The sequence below is a fragment of the Vanacampus margaritifer genome, chromosome 10 (genome assembly GCF_051991255.1).
Source record: "Vanacampus margaritifer isolate UIUO_Vmar chromosome 10, RoL_Vmar_1.0, whole genome shotgun sequence".
Classification (NCBI taxonomy): domain Eukaryota; kingdom Metazoa; phylum Chordata; class Actinopteri; order Syngnathiformes; family Syngnathidae; genus Vanacampus; species Vanacampus margaritifer.
In genome coordinates, this window is record NC_135441.1 from 27,742,522 (window position 1) to 27,765,913 (window position 23,392).

General features: G+C 44.7%; 1 protein-coding gene across 5 annotated transcripts in view; it reads right to left on the reverse strand.

The window, feature by feature from the left end:
- Nucleotides 1–23,392, reverse strand: part of fer1l4 (fer-1 like family member 4) — a 29,284-nt gene that overhangs the window by 2,677 nt on the left and 3,215 nt on the right. For 2 of the 5 annotated variants that reach the window (XR_013295653.1, XM_077578470.1), the window contains exons 2-46: nucleotides 23,165–23,220; nucleotides 22,549–22,637; nucleotides 21,704–21,803; nucleotides 21,538–21,632; nucleotides 20,468–20,512; nucleotides 20,194–20,373; nucleotides 19,909–19,969; nucleotides 19,054–19,185; nucleotides 18,834–18,896; nucleotides 18,680–18,764; nucleotides 18,388–18,553; nucleotides 16,424–16,604; nucleotides 16,164–16,350; nucleotides 16,005–16,084; nucleotides 15,780–15,902; nucleotides 15,640–15,709; nucleotides 14,990–15,084; nucleotides 14,750–14,858; nucleotides 14,451–14,658; nucleotides 13,182–13,314; nucleotides 13,007–13,107; nucleotides 12,821–12,908; nucleotides 12,024–12,140; nucleotides 11,799–11,951; nucleotides 10,629–10,845; nucleotides 9,663–9,787; nucleotides 9,324–9,458; nucleotides 9,071–9,244; nucleotides 8,088–8,198; nucleotides 7,741–7,902; nucleotides 7,490–7,664; nucleotides 7,180–7,322; nucleotides 6,982–7,101; nucleotides 5,323–5,374; nucleotides 5,168–5,265; nucleotides 4,939–5,079; nucleotides 4,748–4,867; nucleotides 4,546–4,673; nucleotides 3,051–3,221; nucleotides 1,941–2,095; nucleotides 1,683–1,864; nucleotides 1,490–1,575; nucleotides 670–768; nucleotides 472–589; nucleotides 124–247 (exon numbers count right to left, since the gene is read on the reverse strand). Coding sequence is in view for 3 of the 5 variants with exons in the window: in XM_077578470.1 (XP_077434596.1) it covers nucleotides 124–247; nucleotides 472–589; nucleotides 670–768; nucleotides 1,490–1,575; nucleotides 1,683–1,864; nucleotides 1,941–2,095; nucleotides 3,051–3,221; nucleotides 4,546–4,673; nucleotides 4,748–4,867; nucleotides 4,939–5,079; nucleotides 5,168–5,265; nucleotides 5,323–5,374; nucleotides 6,982–7,101; nucleotides 7,180–7,322; nucleotides 7,490–7,664; nucleotides 7,741–7,902; nucleotides 8,088–8,198; nucleotides 9,071–9,244; nucleotides 9,324–9,458; nucleotides 9,663–9,787; nucleotides 10,629–10,845; nucleotides 11,799–11,951; nucleotides 12,024–12,140; nucleotides 12,821–12,908; nucleotides 13,007–13,107; nucleotides 13,182–13,314; nucleotides 14,451–14,658; nucleotides 14,750–14,858; nucleotides 14,990–15,084; nucleotides 15,640–15,709; nucleotides 15,780–15,902; nucleotides 16,005–16,084; nucleotides 16,164–16,350; nucleotides 16,424–16,604; nucleotides 18,388–18,553; nucleotides 18,680–18,764; nucleotides 18,834–18,896; nucleotides 19,054–19,185; nucleotides 19,909–19,969; nucleotides 20,194–20,373; nucleotides 20,468–20,512; nucleotides 21,538–21,632; nucleotides 21,704–21,803; nucleotides 22,549–22,637; nucleotides 23,165–23,220 (5,553 nt within the window). In the remaining 2 variants the exon portion in view is untranslated. Of the gene's footprint in view, nucleotides 1–123; nucleotides 248–471; nucleotides 590–669; nucleotides 769–1,489; nucleotides 1,576–1,682; nucleotides 1,865–1,940; nucleotides 2,096–3,050; nucleotides 3,222–4,545; nucleotides 4,674–4,747; nucleotides 4,868–4,938; nucleotides 5,080–5,167; nucleotides 5,266–5,322; nucleotides 5,375–6,981; nucleotides 7,102–7,179; nucleotides 7,323–7,489; nucleotides 7,665–7,740; nucleotides 7,903–8,087; nucleotides 8,199–9,070; nucleotides 9,245–9,323; nucleotides 9,459–9,662; nucleotides 9,788–10,628; nucleotides 10,846–11,798; nucleotides 11,952–12,023; nucleotides 12,141–12,820; nucleotides 12,909–13,006; nucleotides 13,108–13,181; nucleotides 13,315–14,450; nucleotides 14,659–14,749; nucleotides 14,859–14,989; nucleotides 15,085–15,639; nucleotides 15,710–15,779; nucleotides 15,903–16,004; nucleotides 16,085–16,163; nucleotides 16,351–16,423; nucleotides 16,605–18,387; nucleotides 18,554–18,679; nucleotides 18,765–18,833; nucleotides 18,897–19,053; nucleotides 19,186–19,908; nucleotides 19,970–20,193; nucleotides 20,374–20,467; nucleotides 20,513–21,537; nucleotides 21,633–21,703; nucleotides 21,804–22,548; nucleotides 22,638–23,164; nucleotides 23,221–23,392 lie in introns of those variants that run through there. The other 3 variants (XM_077578471.1, XM_077578472.1, XR_013295654.1) reach the window with 2 other exon arrangements.

Consider the following 23,392-nt stretch of genomic DNA (forward strand, 5'->3'; position numbering starts at 1 on the left):
ATATATAAAATTTTTCCACAGGTTTTTTTCCTCAAAAATCGATGACTTTTTTTTTTATAGATAAAATATGAAGGCCTTTTCTTCAAACTAGTGAAGTTGTTTGTGTGGGTGACTTTTTCTCACCGAGGAAGTCGTTGGCCGAGATGCGGTCGTAGTCCCAAATCTGCAGCGTGAGAACGGCCGGCTGGCGAAATTCGGACTCCTCCAGAGAGAAGAAAGATTCCTTGCGCTTGCACACCATCTCTTTCTTCGGAACAAAAAACAAACGCCACAAATGAGACGCTCGCAACTGCGGCCGGGGATGGCTCAAAAATGCGGAGAACACATTTTGTGGGTGTGACAATCAGTGGTACTTTGAAAAATCAGCGCAATCACAGTATAACCCCCCCCCCCACACCCCCAGAAAAAACAACAACAAAAAAACAAAACAAAAAACAGCACTCGACAGTCAAACTGAAGATGGCGAATGACCTCAGTGGGCAGGTAGTCAAAGCGGAAGACAAATCTCCAGTTGAAGTTTCCCTCCCCGGTCAGCGAGTTGAAGTGGACGTCCGTCTCCTGCTTGTCGTCTTCCAGGCCTCGAATCCAACTGGATGCCGTCAAAAAACAAACAGCCAATCAGCAGCCAGCTTTGCGAGCGGCCACGCGACGAGAGCGTCCAACACCGACCCCTTCACGTAGATGTCGGACGACGCATTGCCGGTGAACGGGTTGATGTCGTCCAGGAAGACGTCATCCGTGTTCCAGATGATTACGCGTAGCTCGTACCTGTTTGCGTGAAAATGGACGGCTCAGGCACTGGAATGTGTTTCATGGAGATTGCAACGCGTGGTCGAGTGCTCGGCGGAGGGAAAACGGTGGAGAAAAGAAGCAGAAGCAGTTCCAGAAAAAAAAACAAGTAGTGGATTTTAAGAACAGAAACAAGCAGTGCTGTGCAGGATGTAGAGAAAAATATTGAAAAATTTTGGGGGGGAGATTTTGAAAAAATAAGCACCAAGTGATTAGATGTAGAAAAAGAATCGGCTGACAGTCAGTCAGCGGTAGAATGCTGGATGCAGAAAAAAGTGGTGCCAGATTAAAAAAAAAAAAACAAGCAGCGAAGCGCAAGATGTAGAGAAAAATCTAAAATTTGGGGGGGAAAAAGATTTTGAAAAAATAAGCACCAAGTGATTAGATGTAGAAAAAAAATCGGTGTTGCTGGACAGGCAAGAAAATAAGCGGTGGAAAGCTGGATGCAGAAAAAAAAAACAAGCAGCAAAACGCTGGATGTAGACAAAAAACTGTCACGTGCTGGATGAAGACAAAAGCAGTGGTGTGCCGGATGCCGAAAAAAAGTGCTGGATGTACAGAAAAAAATGGCGGCTTGCCAGAAGTAAAATATTAAAAGTAAAAGCCAAATGTTGAGATAAAAATGTGACGTGCTGCACAAAGCAAAAAAAGTGTAGCTAATGCTGTGGCGCTAGATGCTAAATGCTAACAACGGACGTACTGGATGGGCAGTCGAGGCTTGATGTTCACTGGCGGCGGCGCCGGAACGTCGGTTGGAAACATGTCCACCCACATGTGGAGATATCCCTGCGCACGCACACACACGCACGCACGCACACACACGCACACGCACGCACACACACGCCGAGTGTCGCAACAACGAAGCGATGCTGCCGACGGGTCGCCACGAGTACCTGCGGCAGTCCGGGCTTGTCGCGGTTGACGAGCGCTCGTATTTCCACGTGCTCGGGTACCAGCTGGACCGCTCCCGGGACGAACTCGCTCATCTGGGCCCAACGTCGCAGCACGCTGACGGCCGCGTGCTCCTCCAGCGCCGTCTCGTCCTCGGACGAACGCTCCGACTTGCTCAGCAAATCTCAAAAACGGAAATTGCTCACAAATGGATGGCTTTGCTTTCGGCAATTTGAAAAGAGCTCAAGATGCGCTCGTACCTTCCGGGACGGCATCTGGCGGGATCTTAAAGATCTTGTTGAGGACTTTGACCTCCGCCGGTCGATATTCCGGAGCCGGAATTCCGTTTTTCTTGCAGAGCTCGGACAGGATGACGGACGGCTTTTTTGCATCCCGCCACGCGTTGTAACCGTCGCTGCCGGCAGACAACAGAAATGATGACGTCGCTTCTTTTAAGAAAAGTGTGTACTTCAAGACATGAAAGGACTTTTCAGGGCGTGTGGAAAAGTTCCAGAAGGACCCAAAAATGGCTTCAAACCCAAATGGTGGACATCTTGTGTCTTTTCAGGCTTTTTTTGCAGGCCTACTTACGACAGATGTAGACAAAATTTCATATTGCTGAAAAGAAAGTGGATTCAGGGCAAGGTTATTTTTGTAAACAAAAACTTACCCAAAAATTTCAACTACAAGTCAAAAAACAATTTTGTTAACAACATAAAAGAAAAAAGAAAACTAACTGAAACTATATTTTATATTAACAAAACTAACTATGATTTCAGCAAAAATGTCCTTTGTTTTAGTCTTTGGTCATTAATTGAATACATGAGCCTTTGGATTGATTTTAAATATAATTCGAAGTATATTTATTCAACCAGAATAAGAACGTTTGCGAGCTTGTCACAAGAAGTGATGTCATCAGGCAGCAGCCAATAGAAAAGCACCTTCAGATGACGTCGTTCCTAGCCGGCAATTTTGCATGCTTGACTTTTGGCTCCAAAGGCTCGGCTCATAACTAGAACTAATAAAAACTAACTAAACTCAAAAACGAAATAAAAACTAACTAAAATGAAAATTCCCAAAACTGAATTTTACAACATTTTGTCCATTTCCAACAACAACCAGTATCACCGGGTTGAACATGCCTGCAAAATTGGCAAGTTTTACAATACGGTTTGTGAAAGCCCTCAAAATGGTGATTTAAAAAAATAATAATAATTTGATGACTTGAAAATCAGCTAAAGGAGACACAAGCCAAATCCCGGCGGAACAACACAAGCCGACTGAGGTCCTGAAATGTCGACTGGCGCTGAACATTTGAGAAGAGAGCAAAGTGGCGACGGGCGTGCCGAAGCGACGGGGGCGAAACTAACGTGTCGTAGTAGAGGGCCAGGCCGCAAGTGGCGCGGTGCCGGCTGTAGAATCGGTTCTCCAGGTCCACCCGTGTCTCCCCGATCAGGTCGTCGGTGCCCACCATGTCGTGGTCCATCACCCTCACCAGCAGCTCCGTCTCCAAAGGGAAGGACACCGTCAGTTCGAACACCCTGCAAGAATGACAATGCCATAAAAGAAATGACTAGAGTAGAGTGCCAGATCTCATAAAAAAAAAGTGGAGCAGTGCTGGATATGGAGAAAAAAGCTAGCGGAGTGCTGGATGTCAAAATAAAAGTGGAGCAGTGCCGGATGTGGCGAAAAGAGTGCTGGATGTCATTAAAAAAAAAACGAGTTGAATACTGGATGTCATAAAAAGTGGTGCAGTGCCGAATGACATAAAAAAATAGCAGAGTGCTGGATATAGAGAAAAAAGCTAGCGGAGTGCTGGATGTCAAAATAAAAGTGGAGCAGTGCCGGATATGGCGAAAAGAGTGCTGGATGTCAAAATAAAAGTGGAGCAGTGCCGGATGTGGCGAAAAGAGTGCTGGATGTCATTAAAAAAAAAAACGAGTTGAATACTGGATGTCATAAAAAGTGGTGCAGTGCCGAATGACATAAAAAAATAGCAGAGTGCTGGATATAGAGAAAAAAGCTAGCGGAGTGCTGGATGTCAAAATAAAAGTGGAGCAGTGCCGGATGTGGCGAAAAGAGTGCTGGATGTCAAAATAAAAGTGGTGCAGTGCCGGATGTGGCGAAAAGAGTGCTGGATGTCATTTAAAAAAAAAAAAGAGTTGAATACTGGATGTCATAAAAAGTGGTGCAGTGCCGGATGACATAAAAAAATAGCAGAGTGCTGGATATAGAGAAAAAAGCTAGCGGAGTGCTGGATGTCAAAATAAAAGTGGAGCAGTGCTGGATGTGGCGAAAAGAGTGCTGGATGTCATAAAAAAAAAAAAAGAGTTGAATACTGGATGTCATAAAAAGTGGTGCAGTGCCGGATGACATAAAAAAATAGCAGAGTGCTGGATGTCAAAATTGTAGAATGTCAGATGTCATAAAAAGCAGTGCAGTGCTGGATGTTGTAAAAAAGTGGTGCAGTGCATGCCAGATGTGGGGAAAAAGGTAGCGGATGTCATTTAAAAAAGTAGTGTAGTGCTGGACGTAGGGAAAAAAAAGGCATGGAGTGCTGGATGTCATAAAAAAAAAAATAGAATGCCAGATGTGAAAAAATAAAAATAAATGGTGGCGTGCCAAATTAATGTAATGGATAAAAACCAAGAAGCGAAAACAAAAAGTGGAGTAGGAAATGCACAAGAAGAAGAAAACTGATGGAGTGCTGGATGTAGAAAAAATAGTAGAGGACTCGATGCAGACAAAACAAGCAAGATATGTAATTTGCCCCAAAAAATGAAAATAGCTTCCAATGTTTTGCGGTGCGACTGTCGAGTGGCCAAAGCGGTGCGATGTTGTAAGAAAGAAAAGAAAGCAACTGACTCTCCGAAGACGGGATTGAGCTGCTTGGGGACGTAGCGGTCTCTGCTGTCCTGACTCTGCTGCCCGATGCGGACCAGCAGGTACGGGTCGGATTTGCCGTTGGGGTCGGCGGGAGCCAGATTGCTGCCCTGCCGCAAGCACAAGATCCCAAGTCGGATGCTGCTCCTCACGACCGCACGTCGGACGGCGAGCGTCGGCTCACCTTCACCACGTAGACGCGGACCAGCACCTTCAGCGGCGAGTTCTGCGGGATCCCTTTGCCCATCTGGCACTTGACGTCGTCTTCCTCGTCCGAATCGATGGGGTAGACCAGGAAGGAACCCTGAGGAGACGAACTGGACACGTTGAGCAACAAAAACAAGCCAAAAAACGGCGAGGGACGGACGGGACCACCTTGTACTTTCCCATCAGACGCTCGTCCTCGTCCTCGTCCTCGTCGCCGTCCTCGCCGATGGCTCGACCTTTGAACAGCGGGAAGATCTGAAGCCAGTCCTGGAACTGAGCGAACTCCGCCTCCAAGTCGCCGGCGTACAACTGGACGCGCACGTACGCGTGCACGAGGAACAACAAGATTTCCTTCCCAAAACCTTTTCATTTGTGCAGTTTTTTGTTGCGGTCGAACCTGCAGCGTGGCAATCTTCTTCCGTTTGGGGGCTTCCATCGGCACCGCCACGACGTCCGCATCGGCTCGGTCGCCGCCGTCCGCGGCGTTGCCGCCCTCTAACGAGGATGACAGTTAAGGGACGTCTCGACTGCAAGGTTTGTGGACGAGCGCACCTGTCTCGTCTTCATCCGCTTCGTCTTCCGTCTTCTTCAGCTCCTCAGCGGCCTGCGGACAAACAAAGAAAGAAAAGTCAAGAAGGAAAGAAAAGCAGCAAAGCGGGAATGCGGCACACATTCCATGGAAACTCCACGGAACTTTATTGTAACGTGCAACAAACCAGCTCAGTGTCCGCCCTGAGACTGGGAGGTCGTGGGTTCAATTCCCGGGCCGGGTCATACCAAAGACTATAAAAATGGGACCCATTGCCGCTCTGCTTGACACTCAGCATTAAGGGTTGGAATTGGGAGGCTCGATCACCACATGATTCCCGAGCGCGGCTGCTGCTGCTGCTCGCTGCTGCTGCTGCTGCTCACCACTCCCTCAGGACGAAACGCGGAGAACGAATTTCGTCCCACTTCGGTGGCTGTGACAATCAGTCAATCTTATCTTATGTTTAGCTCACATCTGCTGTATGCGGTTCTCAAGTTCAGCATTCGCATCACATTCGTGTCCCTCAAACGTAGAATATTGACATCATATTTAATGTGGCTCTAATATTTACATCTTGGTACGTCCCATGTTGACATCCTATCGAATGGATGTACTGTGCTTCTAACGTACCACATTTACTTGATATCGATTTATTATCTACACACTACTAATTTTGCACATTTATATCATACTTTATGTAGCGTATGCACCTTTAACGTAGCATATTTACTTTATGTCATATTAAATGTACCTTCATTGCAACATATCGACATCATATTTCAAGATCTATACATTCCTTTTTTTTTTTTCTGGAGAGCTCAGTATTGTTCATTCGGTAATTTTACTGACTTGACATGTCATCGTCATTGCTCTCTTTAAAAAAAAAAAAAAAAAAGATCCGCACATTCCTAATGTAGCATACGCACATCATATTGAATGTACGTTCCTCTAATGTACCATATTTACATATGACACACTATAGCGTATATGCATTTAAAATGTACCATTTCGACTCCATATTTACCATAATGACAAACAATAATGAGGCAGGAGCTCTGCATGATATTTAATGTATGTCTAATGCATCATATTGACCTCATAATTCATGTGCGGACCTCAAATATACGTCTTACTGCACATCATATTCACTTTACTTCATATTTATTATTTAACCAACCTTCTGTATCGTACGTATATTAACTCTTTGACTGCCAGATGTTTTCAGAAAAGGGATGCCGTGGGTGCCAGCCGATTTTAAGCATTTTGACTGATCTTTCAAGGTCCATAGAAAATTATGTGTTTGGACTATGGAAACACACATACTACCAAAAAAAGATTGGACTCTCATCTTTCATCAGAAAAAAAAAGTTTGTTTCTACCTTATTCCGTTTTTCAGTAAGCAACAATAAAAAATGGTTAGTTTCACCTCTGTTTTGAAACAAACGTCTTTTAACGTCTTTGGCACTCCTCCATAGGATTTTACTAAACGTTATTTAACGTTTTTGGCAGTCAAAGAGTTAATGTACCAAATTGATATCATTTCAACAGTGCAATTTTTTTAATTTTTTTATGTGATATTTCATGTATGTACCGATCACATAGCAGACATTTTTGTGCATATTGATTGCATGATGTCTATATTTAAGTGCATGTTGTATTCAAATTTTAAAAAACTTTCTGGCCTGTTTCTCCAGTTCATCCAACGAGGCGTAGTACTTGGACCACCAGTCCAGTTCTTCCTTTTCCGGCACGTCCTCCTCCAGCCGGTGGTCTTCACCCGCCAGCAGCTTCTTCAGAGGCGCCTGCGTGTCGACAAAGCAAAAGCCATCAAAGCGGAAAGAAAAAAAAAAAGAAAAGCTGAGCTCGGAGTGCGGCCTCACGCGCGCTACTTTGATCAGCTTGACGGCGCCGTTGGGAATCTTGGACTCTTTGATTGACAGGCTGCCCAGTTTGATCTTCCTCAGGGACTTCAGCGTGCTGGTCTTCGCCACAATCTTGGCCGGCGGAGGGCTCTTCTTTCTCACTGGGGACACCAGAGAAAAATGCGAAAATGTATTTTTTTAGCATGCTTCTTTGCTGATTACATCATCAAGTGAGCGTATATGTGAGAAAATAATGCCGAATGTGGAAGACGCTGATCGTGGCCTTTCATTTGAGGTGTTACTCGATACACTTTGCAGCAAAGCTCACCTTTGACTTCCGGCTCTTCCTCTTCCTCGTCCGGCTCGTCCCAGAGCTCAGGTGCGGCAAAGTCCATGAGGCTCTGGACCACGTGTGTCCCGACCAGGACCTGCCGTCCGAACGCTCTCCGCTCCACCACCAACAGCGTCAGAGGAGGGTGGAGGTAGGCCTGCTCCGGCAGCTTCTGACCGGAGCGCGCGGGTGCGAACACCCCAAACGTCAGACGAGATTTTCGGGCGCGGCTAAAGGCGTCCACTGACCACGTGGAGGAAGCGCACGGGCTCCTTGAAGTTGCCGTGCGTCTTGTAGCTCTCGAGCTCGTCGGACTCCAGCTGCTGTCCGGCGCACTCCATCTTCACTAGGGGGCGCTCCACCTGGAACAGCTGCACGCGCTTCAGCTCGCGCAAGCCCCACAAAAGCACCTGCAAACATTTTCACATCGGACCGAATGTATCATTTTGATCACACATTTCATGTGTTTGTGCCTCTAATTTATCGCGTTGTCATATTTCGCACCCGTCTGAAAGGTTCCCGCATGGACGGCGCATCTTCCGGCTTGTAAACTCAATATGAACTTGGCGTGCGTGTCATCCTTTTTGTACGCTACCTCAATTCTGAATTTCCTGAGGACGGGTCGGACCCCCTCCGGGATGTCGTAGCAGCGTTGCTCTTGCAGGTAGGTCAGCTCCTGAGGTTCGACGCTGCCAGGGAGGGACGGCTGTCCAACGGGAGGACACATTTACCGGACTGCGCGCAACAATGTCCACCTTAAAGACGATTTCACTCCACGGACACCAAAATGGCTGCCAGGGAATTTTTTACTTGCTTAGTTTTGAATTAGCTTAACACGTGCTGATGACCCTGGAAGCTCCCTGCAATTTTTATGATGATTTTTTAAACACATCTGATCATTCTTTTTTATGTTTAGAATGAAAAGAGAACGTTTTTTCTTTGTTTCTAATATTTTCTAGGGCTGGCCATCGATTCTAACGTCCTCAATCGATTAGATTTCGATTCACAAGAGTTCAGTTCGATTCGATTTTTCAATTCGCTTGGATTCAATTCAATCCGATACTGAATAATTATGGAACATCAATTCTTCTTAAATGTCAATGACAGGATAAAAACTCCACAAACACCAAATTCCAAAGAAAATTTTGCGGCGGCAGAAACTGCTTAAATGATTTAGTTTATTAATGAAAGTGTTATAATCACTTAATTGTTAAACATTAAGATCAGCAAGGATGAGATGAAAATATTGAATTCAATAATTGGAAATGTAAATCAAAAAGATTCTGAATTGTCTTAAAGTGCAATAAGTCAGGCCTTTCATGAAAGTAAAAAAATTCACGTGAACGGTAAATTTCGAGAAAACAGTAAGACAGGCTTTTAAAAATCTATTTTCTTATGAATTTATGGGGAGGAAAAAGAGTTATTAAAAATAATCAATTCATGGTTTTACGAATCAATAGGCTCAAAAAGGAAATTGATTCGATAACGATTATTGGATTTTGAAAAAAATCTTCTCTTTTACTGCAAACTACTACAAATCGGTCTCGACCTTGACCCCCCCCCCCCCTTTGCACGCACCTCGCCGAATGTCGAGTAGTCCAACTCGATGAGCTCGAAGGCGGCCAGCAGCTCTCCGGCCGCCGCCCTCCCCAAACGGATGTCGTGGAAGCGCAGGCGGGGCTTCCGGTACAGCGTCTGGGCGGGTTTCAACTCGGGCACGGCGTACGCTCGGCCCAGAAGCTTCGCGCCGCCCTGGACGCATTTCCGGGAGGGGCCCCGTTTAATGACGCGGCTTCTTCCGGGGTTCGGGCCCTCGGCGAGCGTCGCTTACCACGGCGTCGTAGTCCAGGATGTGGATGATGACCAGCGGCGGGTCGTGAGCGAGGTCCTCCATCGTCCCCTCCAGCAGGACGCGCTCAAACAGCAAACACTCGCACCACGCCGGGGACAGCGTGTCTGGGGACACCTGACGCACACACCTGTCACCTTCTTTTTACACTTGGATGACGCCAGAGTCGAAACTTGCTTTTGCTCATGACGTCATCCTGCATTCGCATATGGACGAGGTCGGGACACTTTTGGACACGTCTCATCACCGCCAACACTACCGCTGTCATGTTTGCGTTCTGTGGAGGTTGTTGGGTTTGTGTTTGTCATTTGTGGTTCTCACCTTGGTCACCTGACACTGCGTGGCGAAGAGCACCTTGGCGAAGGGATCCGATAGGCCGTTGTCGTCGGCCGGCAGTAAGCCGCGCGCTTGGTACAGGTGACATCGCAGCTGGAAGTAACGACTGTCTGCAAACGCAACACACGTGCGGACGTCTTCTCAACAACTCGGCAAAAAAAGGAGAAAAGATCAACTGCTTATTCATATTAAGTACTAGTTGTAATATTCAAAAGTACTCACCATTAAAACAACTTTCCTACATTAATCAAATGTAATCAAATGTCGGATTTATTTATTTTTAAATCATGTGATGAATTTTCATCTACAGTACTTCTGTTTACATTTAAATCAAATAAATAAAGAGTGACATTTCTTATATTAAATGAAGTCATGTGACAAATTTTCATGAATCTTTCGCACATTTACATGTTCTTAAAAACTGATACCATGAATTTATTTTTTTTACCATTTAAAATAAAAAACAAGATTTTTATTCAACTTAACTGTGAAAATAAAATGTGTTTTTAAATACCATGCAACATTCAAACTTATTTTTAATTCATAGCAATAAAACCATGTGACATACATTTTTATATATACATTTAAAAAGAAAAAGACACATTTTGAAATTTAAATTTAAATAAAAGGTGTGAGACTTTTAGAGAAATCAACTGACAAATATTCATTAAAATTTTTACATTTAAAAAAACAAAACGTTTTGTTACATTTTTACTTGAAATTGAAGAATGATCGAATTAAACTTAGTTTTACATTTAAGAAATGAATAAATGAAAAGCATGATATTTTGTAACAATTTATTTACGATTCTAAATTTCAAAATGAGTGACATGAGTCTTCTTTTTTTTTCATTTTTTTTTTTCATATTGTGCTCTCTTTTTGCCAGCCTCTCAATTGCATGAGGCGAGTACCGGAAAACAGCCTTGAACCGTAAACCTGGCTGGGACTCACCCTGGCAACACAGGCTGACGGGCATCCTCCTGGTCGCCGTGACGAGCAGCGCCTCCCCCTGCCCCTCCTCCTCCTCCTCCTCCTCCCGCGACTCCTCGTAGACGGGCAGGAAGTCGTCCGGGAGCGAGACCATGGCCTCCTTGCTGTGCTTGGCCCGGCCCAGCCACAGGTACGCCTCCAGCTTGGCGAAGATCTCGCTGCTGGAACCTCCTGGAGACTAAAAGGCACAAGACGCCGACGCTCGCTCACTCCTTTGATTGATTGACAGGCCGAGTTGACTTTCCTGCAAAGGTGCAATTCTTGGAAAATTCAGCCCCTGAAGCCAGTTTGACTTGGCAACATGAAATTTGGTCCAGATGTCAATAATGAGTTAAGCCTCGAAACAGAAACAATGCTTCAAAAGACACGTCAAGTTTGCCGTCATTTTGGAGGTCTTTTCAAAAAAGTCAAATGCTCCGAGAAGGTTTTGAAAAGTCCGTCAGTCAGTTTCATTTGCGTAGAGACACAAAACTATTTCATACACTAAGATAGACTAAATGCCATTTCTGCAGAAATGATGTCGGAATGCTGAAAGCTGGATGCTTTTGAAGTCAATTGAAAAATACATTTTGTGAAAATGACAAAGTATTGATTGCAGTTGAACGATAAATGAACAAAAAGAACACTTGAACCCGGCAGGCCTGAATTTTCGAAGCAACTTGAAATTTAGATGCAAAAGTGTTCTCTGAAAGTTCCCTCCATTCATTTAGATGGAAAAGTGGAACTATGACAGTCAGTTGGTAGACATGTTTTATCCCTTAGCATAATTGCCATATACTTGCAAAGTACAGATTCCAACCCGCGACCTCCTGGTTACTGAACAGCATCAGAGAGCTGCTAATGATGATCAGTTGTATGTTTGGAAGTTGGACTTCGGAAAAGTCCAATGTCATCCCGTTGGAAATGAATGTGGAAAACATTAAATTGAGCGACTTCTGTCATTCATGTAGAATCAGACCATAAATACTTTTTGAATTTTTTTAAACAAGTTGATAAATGCAAAGTATTACGTGGGAGGTGTTTCTCGGCAAAAAATAGTGAGGAGAATTAAAAACTCCCCCAATGACGCAGGAAGTCAGCCATTTTCTCCCTCACGCCGCCATTTTAGGGTGTCGGTGTTTCATGACAGACCTTCATGTAGAGCGTTGTGACCCGCCCACAGTCCCGCCCCCTCTGTTCCTCCACCAATGAGAAGATGACGGAGTGGGCGGGGATCCTGACGTAGGCCAATCGTTTGCTTCCACTCAGCAACCACAGGAAGGCGTCCGGGATGCTGTTCTGGGGCTGCTCGCAGGCGACAGGACGCATTTTCAGCGCCGCGTCGGCGTCGCGAGGAGCGACTTGCACTTGTCGTACCTCTTTGGCCAGATGGCGAAGTTTGCTCAGGAGTTTTTTCACGTCCGTCAGCTGCTGTTTGAGCGTCCGCCTGGTGACCCTCTGCCGGACCCTCGTGGCCCGCCTGGCCACCACAACCTGGACATCACGGAGGCACGTTCCATCAGCGCCGTCGGCTATTTTTAGAATCCGTTCGTCTATCGATTATTCAAGCGATGAATCGACTAAACGGACTCATTTTCATTACAAAAGCATTTTTCCCCCGATTGATGTTTATTAACCAAAGGCTTGATGTTTATTTCATACTTCATATTCATAAAGTGATTTTTAAAAAAAAAAAGGGGGGGGGGGGTTGTACCGGTTCCAGAGTAAAAACTGATCTTTGGAGACATTTTTTCATGTCAAATTGTCCAAATGCTCTGATTTCAGCATATCAATAGTCATTTCTGTAGTCCTTGATGAAAGAAGACTGATTATTAATTAATCAAAATAAAGCCATTTGCAAATATCTGAAAACAAAGACCAAATTAGTAAAATAGTACAACATCAATCTGCCTTTTTCCTCAATCACTGCATTGTAATTTAAAATGAATTTGATTAGTTGATTAATCAATTGACTGTAAAAATATAATAAAATATTCTTGGCTGCAAATTGCTTTTCCAAGTCAAATTTCATTTTTTTTTTTATAATTGGGGGGGGGGGTGTTGATTGCATCATCAGAGATGTGTATGTTAACAATATAATGGTCGATCTGCAAAGCTCTCATGATGATGTTTTATTTGACTCAAATAATATGAAAAAAACCCGAGTGCCTCACCAAATTCTTCTTGATGAAGTCTTTCCTGCGTGCGTCCAGATTGTTGGGCCGACAGTGAGACCGGCGCTCTGAGAACAGTCGGAACTGCCTTCATGAAAAAAACCATTTCAGAACAAATAAACACTTTTTGGAGAGAGAAAAGCCCGCATCGGCTTTTGCTCGAACTTGCAACAGGCGGTCGCTGACTTGCAGGAAGTGACGAGCTCCAGAAGCACGTGCGCCAAACGCTGCTTCACCTTGCTGCCAGGCCTCCGCCCGAGACGCTCCACCTCGTCCACGCCCGTCTCCTGAAGTGGTCCCACATATGACATCATCAAAGTGACAAGCCAGCAGCCAGCTGACCCCCCCCGCCTCATCTCACCAGCCTGTCGGCCATCTTGCTGAGCCAGTTGACCCGGTACAGACGAAAGCTGTGCTCTTCAAATGGACTCCAGACAAACAAACACGGCTTGTGTTTCTCCCAGGGGGGCTGCAGGGGGATGCACTGGAACGATCTGACACACAGGCCAGACGTCAGCCAGGAAGGGAGAGACGGACAGGAAGTTTGCGTCATTGTTTATTGCTTTACACGATCGGAAATTAAATTCAAATATGGCAGCAAAAAAGTCAAATAAATACAACACGTGTGAAGGTGAGGCGAGTTATCTTCACCCCACCTAAGAAGAATAAAGTAACATTTTAATAACACAAATATGCTGCCAATGCTCAACAAACATATCTTCAACATAACTGAATTATTACTTTAGAAAAAATAATTCCATAGCAGCACACATATTAAATTATGTATTTACAATCTGTCAAGCTTCCGCAGCACCAAATCTTTGTTTTGATGGATTTTGCGAGGCCCACAGAACATTGTGTTCTATTGCTACAAAAACATGGAACGTGCCAAAAGAAACATTAGAGTCTCTTCTGTCATCAGGAAAAAAAAAGTCATTTGCATCCGTTTCTGTTTTGCAGCAATTAGCTTTAGAATATAGCTAAGTCTCATCATTCACAAACCTGCTTTTTGCAACATGGCCCCGGTTGACCTCTTATACTCTGCTGCCACCTGCTGGCCGTTTTTGTAATAACTACCATTGCTTCAAGCATTCTCTTCAGTTCAGAGGCCAAATCAAAGCCTTCTGTACGCTCTTGCATAAAAACAACAACATATAAATACGTTTTTGGGACCATGGCAATATTTAAAATGGAACGTTTCATTTTATATTTGGATAGAGACATAGAATGGCTTAATAAGCGTGAATTTGTATTCCATAATTGGACCCCACCATATCTTCATGAAAAGTGACCTCGAGTGCAAATTGTTGGCTTGTCTGCTTGAATAAGAATTAACTTGAGAATTACAAATAAAAAATGTTTGAAAACATCGAGGCTGAACGCATGTACTTCAATTTGAACATAAATATGATTACACTTTTTAAATATGAATATTTACATGAAAAAGCCAATGCATTACATACAATTTTTTTTTTCCCAAAGCGGAGCTGACAAAATGCTTTTGCCGCAGCACCATTTTATGAAGGTATGCAGAAAAATGAGATATGGATGAACTCAACTATCATATAATGTTAAAAAACACGATGAATTTTGCTAACGATCCCCAGAGATTTGAGAAGTGAGTCCTTACCTGTCGTACTCGGTGGGCTGCGGTCTCATGGGCTTGGACACGGATCTGCACTCGGGTTCTGGACTCAGCGCCGCCTCCCTGTCCAGCTCCTCCTCTGACTCCAGAAGTCCTTGCGCCTCCTCGCTGGCGTCCTCCCGGCTTCGTCGCACCTCCTCCCGGTTTTGCGTCGTCTTGGGTCTCCCGGCATTTACTGCCTTACCGCGATTTCCTGCGCCGAACGCCGCCATTTACAATTTCCGCTATTGCTGTTCTTATCGCGGTTTGCTCTGTCATTATTCAGGTGTTCTTCTCGCTCTTACCTATGGAAAGTTCAAAGGTCAAGGGCCTGGTGCCGACAGATGGATCCATCATGGTGACCTCAAACAAAGACGCAAAGAGCAGAAAGTCTTCTCTCTCGCCAAGGAAACCCTACAGGGAAAAAAAATGGTGTTCCTCAAAGCTCTGTCCTCAGTCCCCTTTCAGTTTTGTTTACATGAGAATGTATTTCTTTTGACAGATTGAAGATGGACGCGAGTTGTTGTTGCTTTGCCGGTACTGACCTCCGGCAGTGGGTGAATCTCCTCCACGTCCACGGTCACCGCCTCTGGCACCTCCACTGCTGCCTCCCCAGACTCGTCTCCCAAGCGGCTGGAAGCTGCGTGAAACAAATGCAAACAATTTTGAGTGCGATTGGTCACTTTGAAGGATCTTGCTTCCAAACAATCAGAACCCAGACGAGCAAACAATAATCAGCTAAGAAAACCGCGACCTCTTTAGGCCAGAAGCTTTATATCAAAGCCTTCTTGTATGCTCTAGCATAAAAAAAACATATTAAAAAAACGTATAAATACGTTTTGGGGAGTGAAGGACAAAGTATTAAAAAAAAATTTTTTTGGAGTTAAGATTATGTCTGAATATTACAAAGTCCGATTTTTTTGAGAATAAAAGTCCGATTTTTAGGTCCTTTTTTTTTAAGAGAAAAATAATAATTTTCTAAGAAAAATGTCAACATCACAGGAATAAAAAAAATTTGGGGGGGGGTATAAAACACCTCCTTATACGAATAAAGTTGTTAATTTTTTTGTCTTTTTTTTTCCCAATAATCAAGTCAATCAATCCCAACCTTTTCAGTGACGTGATGGTTCCATGTTTGTACGTGTTGTACGTGTCATCAATTCCGCTTTAGAGTTTACGCCCAACAACTTCTCACCTTCCTTCCGCTTCTCCTTGTTGCCGGCTGTTTTTTTCCTCAGTCCCAACCTGCCCAGCGTTCCTTTCACCTTCAACAAAATCGCACAAGAGCGACGGGTCAGAGCAGACGCAGCAATCCGGAAGCTGGTCGTCGAGTACCGTGGCGAGCGGGGCCGAGCTGTCTGCGGCGACAGCGGACGGCGAGGAGTAAATCTCCACAGACAGCGCCAGGAGGATCCGACCCCGGTAGAAGATTCCCTCTCCGAGGCCCTGGTTCAAATCCTGGAGAAGACAAGCAAGCCGACGGCAGTCTGCATTAGCTTCAATCTGCCTGAGGCTGTTCTCGGGAATTTTGGAGCCACGAAGAGAAGGTCAAGCAATGACCTGGTGGACGTCTCCAAGGGTGGAGTTTCGAGGAGAACCGTATAGGTTGACCCAGCACGGTCCAAAAGTGGGGTTAAAACCTGTGGACAGACACGCCCACGCGGTCGAGGACTTTTTAAGGAGCACGGGGACGGCAAGAGAGCAGTTCTCGGGCTGTACCATTCCTCGTGGGGTCTGAAATCTGCTGCAGGTCCAGGAAGTGCGTTGCCAGAGCGATGTCCCCCATCTTGGCGTCATCAAGGACCTGGACTCTGATCCGCTGGGCCAGAGGAGGAAACTGCTCGATGAAGGAGATCTCCTCATTCCAAACCGGGCAGCTGCTAGCACTAGCGACAGACGTCTCCCCCTGAAGAGGGACCGGTCCACTTTGAAGCCGACCCAGGTCGTGGACCGGAACGGCCGATCGGGTGCGAGCGTACCTGCTGTCCAGCGAAGGTGACTTGGACGTAAGGATCGATGAAGACCCTTCGGTCTGTGACTTTGGACATTTTGCCCATCAGGCCCGCGTCCATGGTGGGCAGGCCCTCGGCCTTGTAGACCCGAACCCGAAAGCGAGCCCAGGGGCGCTCAGAAGGCATCCCGCGAGGAAGCATCAGGTTTCTGTCGAGAACACATTCCATTCAAACGCTCAAAGAAAAACTCCACCCAGATTTTAGCACACTCCCTCCATCTATAGCAGAGGTCTGCAACATGCGGCTCTGGAGCCATATTTGGCTCTTTAGTACCTCTCCTGTGGATCTTCACAACAAAAGCAGAAATTATTATTATTATTACTATTTTTTAGATAAAATATCCTTTAAATGAACTAATGTCAGATTTTTTAAGATGTCAGAAAAAGAGAGACAGATGAAACAGGTTTAAAAAAAAAAACAACCTAAAAATGTCCAAAAAGTTTGAGGAAAAGCAGAAAATAACCATAAAATGTCCATGAAATTGCCAAAAATGTCAGTGAATTGTATGAAAAAGGCAGAAAACGAAAGAAGAAATCCTGAAATTACCATAAAATGTTCACAAAATTGCCCCAAAAAAATAGAAAGAAATTGATTTAAGAAAAGGCAGGATAGAAAATGTTTAAAAAGTAACCATAAAATGTCCACCCACAAAAAATTATCCCGAAAATTACCATAAAATTGACCAAAAATGCAGGAAAAGGATGTTAAAAATAGCCATAACGTGTCCAAGAAAAGAAGAAGAAAAGCAGAAAATGACCAAAAGAGAAAAAGAACGTAGCATGAAAAATGAAAGCTCTTGCGGCTTCAGTGTATTCGGCTAACAGTAACATTGTTTCCTTTGTCACAATGTTCAAAGTTTTTGCGGGTCCAGATTTGTTCTTTTCTTTTTTGGGGGCCTAAAATGGCCCTTTTGAAAGAAAAGCTTGCTGAGCCCTGGGGTCCATTTCACACCGAGACGAACCCTGAACTGTTGACATGCCCTGAGAGCGCAAACGCTGCGTTTTGGCCTCCAGGACTGGTTTGAGGTTCAATCAACGCAGAGTTGCTTCACCTGCCGTTGCATCAATGGAGCTTTGATTTGTGGAGTCGCCATGGCAACGGGGAAGCAGTGCGGCCTCCTCTCCCACAGTTTTTTTTTTTTTTTACCCCTCTCATCTGAAAATCTTAATTGGAATTTGATGTCTTTGGAAAAAAAGTGCAACACCGCAGCGGCTCCACCTACAGGAAGGCGGCGTTGTTGCTCGGCCGTCGGGTCATTGCGTAAATTGAAATGCAATCACAATAACATTACACGGGAAGGCGAACGGTAAACTGGCTTCGGGGACTGAATTTTTTTAAACATTCTGTTTGTCTTTGAAGGAACTGGAAAAAATCAATTGTCTGCTTCAAACCAAAATGGCGGGCACGCTGTGTCTTTTTAAGCACAGCTTCTTGAGACGTGGTGGGATATTTTTTGTGGGTCTACTCACGATAGACATGCGTAGTAAATTTCATGAAGCAAAATAAAGCTGGTTTCGCAGCTTAATTGTCAAAAAATTGTGGTTGTACTGAAAGGATGAAATGAAATGAAAATGAATCTAAAATGAATCTAAAATGGCCACATTGAGGAGAAGGGGCCGACTTCTTGCTGTCATTTTTCTAAAATGGCTCCTTGAGAATTTTCTGTGGGTTTACTCATAGACATGTTTACCAAATGTCATGTTTCTCCATCAAACGGACTTTTTGATCAGAACATTCCAGGACCAGCTCATTTGGAAGGAAATGAACCTAAAATGTCCGCTCCAATCCAAAATGGCTGACTTCCTGTGACTTTTCAAGCATGACATTTTTGGCGGCTCTACTCGTGATGGACACGTCGAGCGGATGTCCAGTTTCCGTCAGGTGTTGAATTTACCCCCGAAAACATTCAGAAATCGTGCGCATGAACCAACTTGTCGATGTCCTCGTTGGAGTTGGACGTGGCGGGCGGCAGGCTGGCGGCGTTGAGAGCCTCGCCCTTCATCAGCACGCTGAGTGTGGCCTTCACGTAGCCCTTGGCCCCCGATCGGGTGTCGGCCGGGTCGGTGAGCGGCGCCCACTTCTGGTAGAAGCGGTGCTCTGCAAAGGCGCGCGGAGGTCATCCGGGGCCATAGGGGGCGCCGTAGGGGGCGCCGTAGGGGGCGCCGTAGGGGGCGCCGTAGGGGGCGCCGTAGGGGGCGCCGCCGTCGTTTGGTTTGACGATACCTGGCTGGCGGAAGACGGTGGCGATGTCGATCTTGAAGGTTCCCACGTGGCTCATGAAGAAGGCCAGCGTACGGCGGTGGCACACCTGCAAAGGTGGGAGGCTTTAGGTGTCCCGTCGCCACGGAAACCAGCCAGCGACGAAGGCCAAACTCACCTTGATCTCGATAACTTTGTCAAAGAGAACATCTGGAGTCTCATGAAACTCAAACTGGAAGTTCTGCAAAAAAAATTGTTTCTTGGGTTTGATTGCATCACAACGGGTTTTAATGGCTTCTACTAAATGTGTTTTTCTCGTATTATTCCACCGCTGAGTTGCGTTGCGCTAACGTGTGTTTGATTGCGTGTTGAGGCGTGCGTCTGCCTTTTAAGCGCACTTCATTGTAAAAGGGGCAATTGGTGGACTTTTGCGTGGCCGTGTGCTTCTTCTGCCCTCCCACTCGGATGAAGACGGCCGGGTTGATGTTGACGCCCGCCAGTTTCTGAGCTTCCAGGATGTTGACGTTCACCTGCAATCACCCAATCGGACACAGACCCCGCCCACAAATTTCCTCAACCTCTTTCCAAGAACAGTCTGAGCAGGATCTTTTTTTTTTTCCCAGCCCTGTAATATGAAGACCTCACTGTGTAGGCACTCAATTCTCAATTTTACTCAATTACAAATACCTTGTCAAAGGTCACTTGACCTCTCAAAAGTGCAACCCCGTCAAGCGGGTCTTCTTTTGGCTCTCATCGATTGTCGAGAAACTCAATCATTCATAGAGAAAGTTTCAAGCAAACAATGCATCAACAAACCATAACTAACTAACTAAGTAACTAACAGAGGGTAGTAACGAGTTACATTTACTCTGTTACATTTACTTGAGTAACTTTTTGCAAAAATGTACTTCGAAGAGTAGTTTTACCACACAATACTTTTTACTTTTACTCGAGTAGATGTGTGAAGAAGTAACACGACTCCGCTAGATTGGGCAACACTCGTGTCATAACGCGCCGGCTCATTCCTGCATTCGATTTTGCGTATTGTCACGTAAGCGCCGCACTTTGTGGGAGCATTTCCAGCGATGTGACCTTCATGAACGAATCGAGTCTTTTGAACGACTCTTCAATGTGACGATGGGAACCGAGTCTTTATAGAGACCCGTTCAGATCAAACTCAGGCGCCTTCAAACGTGGATCTGCGAAAAGTATTCTCTTTTTGTAGTTTTTGTTGTTGTTTACTGCATTCTTACCTGGAAACTTTGAACTTTGGGTGTGGCTGCAGCGACATGCCTGGACAGCGGCCTGGAACGACTACACACACGCACACACACGCATGCTTCTTCACAACAGATAATGCACCTTTGCTCATCTATCTATGCCAGTGATGTATAGCGACAAACAATTTGAATCGCTTCCACTAGATGACAGAAGCGACGCAATTAACCGGCGCATCCACTTCAAAAAAAGGAAGCAACAATTCTATTGAAGGTGACAAGCCAAGCACAAAACTACTAAATGAGAACCGCGTAGCCGACCTCATCAAAGGAGTGAAGACGATGTCGGACGCCTCCATGTCCAGCAGGTCGTCTTCATCTTCGTCATCGTCGTAGTCGTCATCCTCGTCGTCGGGGTCACCTTGGGCGCGGAGGAGGCTGCGTCCCAGATGTCGAACCTCCCTCTCCAGCTCCCTCTCCAGACGACTCAACGTCGGAGGGCTTGCTCGGGAATCGGAGAGACAAGATTGCCTTTGCCCGCGTGGTCGTACGACACGCGAGCGGTCACGCCAGCGCCATGTGAAGTCACTCTCACCTCTCGTCATCTTCAAAAGCGTCGTTCCTGAAGCTCAGCGATGATCTGAGCGACACCGATTTGAAAAACACACAGGTGGAAAATGAACTAACTAACTGACTAGCTAACTAACTAACTGACTATCAAATTAAACAACTTACAAAAACAGTAACTCAAAATTTGCTAACAAACTAAACAACCAACAAAAAGAACAAGCTTGATTAACTAACGATAGAAGTAAAGAAAGAAAGAATGAAGCAACAAATTAAGAACCTGACGAAACAATCAACTTGCTTACAAACCAACTCAATCCATCAAAAAACAAAAACAAATGAAACAACAAAGACACAAATGAAACAACAGACTAACTAAGCTAAAAAGAATGAACTAAAAATGTAAACAACAAATAAAACAACCAACTCAAACAAATAAACAAAACTAAAACTAATGAACTTTCTAACTGACTGACTACATAAACGCATAACAAAATAAATGATTAAACAAAAAAAACATTTAAAAAAAAAGAAGAAGCATGAAATGGTAATGACTAACAAACAACTCACTAACCAACTCACAAAAAAACTGAGTGACTGAGTGACTAGCAGCAGCCAGCTAACTAACGCCGTAACCTAACTGAAGAATTACCAACTAACGAAACAAATAGCAAACATACTATACAGCTAAGAAAGTCAAAATAAGTCAACTACTTTTTAGCTGATGGATGAATTGAATTAACAAGTGATGAAGAAAGAAAGAAAAGCAAGAAAGTTGCTTCTGATGCTGCGCCATCAGAAAGTGAATGCGAACTTTTTTGAGTGCCTCAATCGATGGAAAAGCAAGTGAAAAAGCGTTTGCCAACTAAGTAACTAACTACACTTGGGAGGAAACAAACATGTTAACGTGCTGATAGGAAAAGTCTGACTTGTCTAAAGATGATTGATGACTTAACTTTCCATTAGTGCGGTGCGACGGAGCAGCAGGAAAATTGGACGTGCAGGAGCTTGAATTCTGCCTAGCAACAAACGACCTCACACTTGTCTTTCAAACCACAGCCTTTCTGCCTTCTTTATTTTTTTGGGTTTACGTCTTACTCGTCTTCGTCGTCCGCTCTGATGAAGTCCCGCCCCTCCCATCCTCCAGCGGCGCCCTCCACTGGATTGTAGCGCACGTCCAACTCCACATAGATCTACTCAACACACAACATGATTACCGCACACGCCTGCAGACGTACACACGTACTCACAGACGCACGCTCACATCAGTCAGGAGATGGTTGCTATCAGTCAGTGGTTCCCGTAGCAACAGCCTCCCTGACGTCACCATGTGGTGGAGGCCCACAACCAGCTTGCCGAGCAGTCTGCACATGAACACACACGCACACAAACACACACATAGTGAGACTAGTGTGCTTTGTTACATAACTAATTATTGAATCAACGGACTAACTAACCGACTATATGAAAAACTAGCAATGAATCAATGACAAATAAGCTGACCAACCAGTGTCTCATTTAACTATTTATCACTCACCAGTCAGTGACTCAATGACGACTACTACTAACTAGCTACTGAATTAGCAAACTGATTAACCAAGCATCGACTTGACTAACTAACAATGAATCAGCACACCAGTGACTCAACTAAGGAATCGGCAAACTAACTGCTGTATAAGCAAACCGACTAACTGATTAATCAAATAACTATGAACCAACAAAACTAACTAACTAACTAACCAAGTTACTAAGTAACAACTAACTAACTGGTTAATAGACTAATTAAGCAAATGAATCAACAAACCAGTTGCTCAACTAAGGAATCAGCAAACTAACTGCTGAATAAACAAAGTGGCTGACTGATTAACCAACTAACTATAAACCGACAAAAAAAAAAACTAACTAACTAAGCAAATAATAGATAGAAAGAAACAAGCACCAACCAACATCTAATCAATGAACAAACAGACTAATAAACCAATTTGTCAATCAACTAGCTAACAACTAACTAATGAAGCAACTGACAAACTAAATGAACAACAAACGAAATAAGTTACTAACCAGTTAGTGATATTATTTTGTCTCACGTGATCTGTGTGTGTGTGTTACCTGTTGGAGAAGACTTTACTAAAGTTATAAACTCTGATGGTCAACACTTCATGGCGGATGACTTTCCCGTAGTGAGGCCAGCGGAAAGACTACACACACGCACACACACACACACACACACGCACACACACACACACGCACACACACACACACACACACACACACACACACACACACACACACACACACACACAGACACACACACGCAAGGTCACGCCTGGAGGTAAAAATATGAAAAGGATACGCTTTCAACACGACAGAGCGGGACAAGTGATTGCATTCCATGTCCCTGTTCTGTGTTAAAGGCAGATCCAGTTCTGATCCATTCTGGATCCGGATCAATTGCGTGAAAGGGGCTGCATGGCACGCCCACCTTATGGCTCTGATAATAAGCCAGGAGCAGCCGAAGAACACAAACTTGAGGCATGTGTGTGTTTAAGGAGTGTTTGTGTGTGCGTGAGCATGAGTGTGCGTGCATGCGCATGCGTGCTTGTGCGTGCGTGTGCGTGCGTGTGTTTGGGTTTCAAGGAGGTAAGTTGCGATCAGTTGAAACAGGTTCAATCAGAAGCCAACAAATAACTGACATCATCAGTGGCCGGCGTTGTGGTTGACCGACCTCGTTGAAGACGGCCACGGCGTCACTCTGCACCACTCGGGTCTTCTGAGTGAATCCTGGTGGATGAACAACAAAACGTGTTACCATGACAACATCAACAAATTGCACTATAATAATAAAGCTGTAGAATTGCTAGAAAAAACAATGGAAGAATATATATATTTTTTTTTTTCATTGTTTTGTTGTCCCCCAATGCCATGTATTTCAACGAATACATTTTCGGATGAA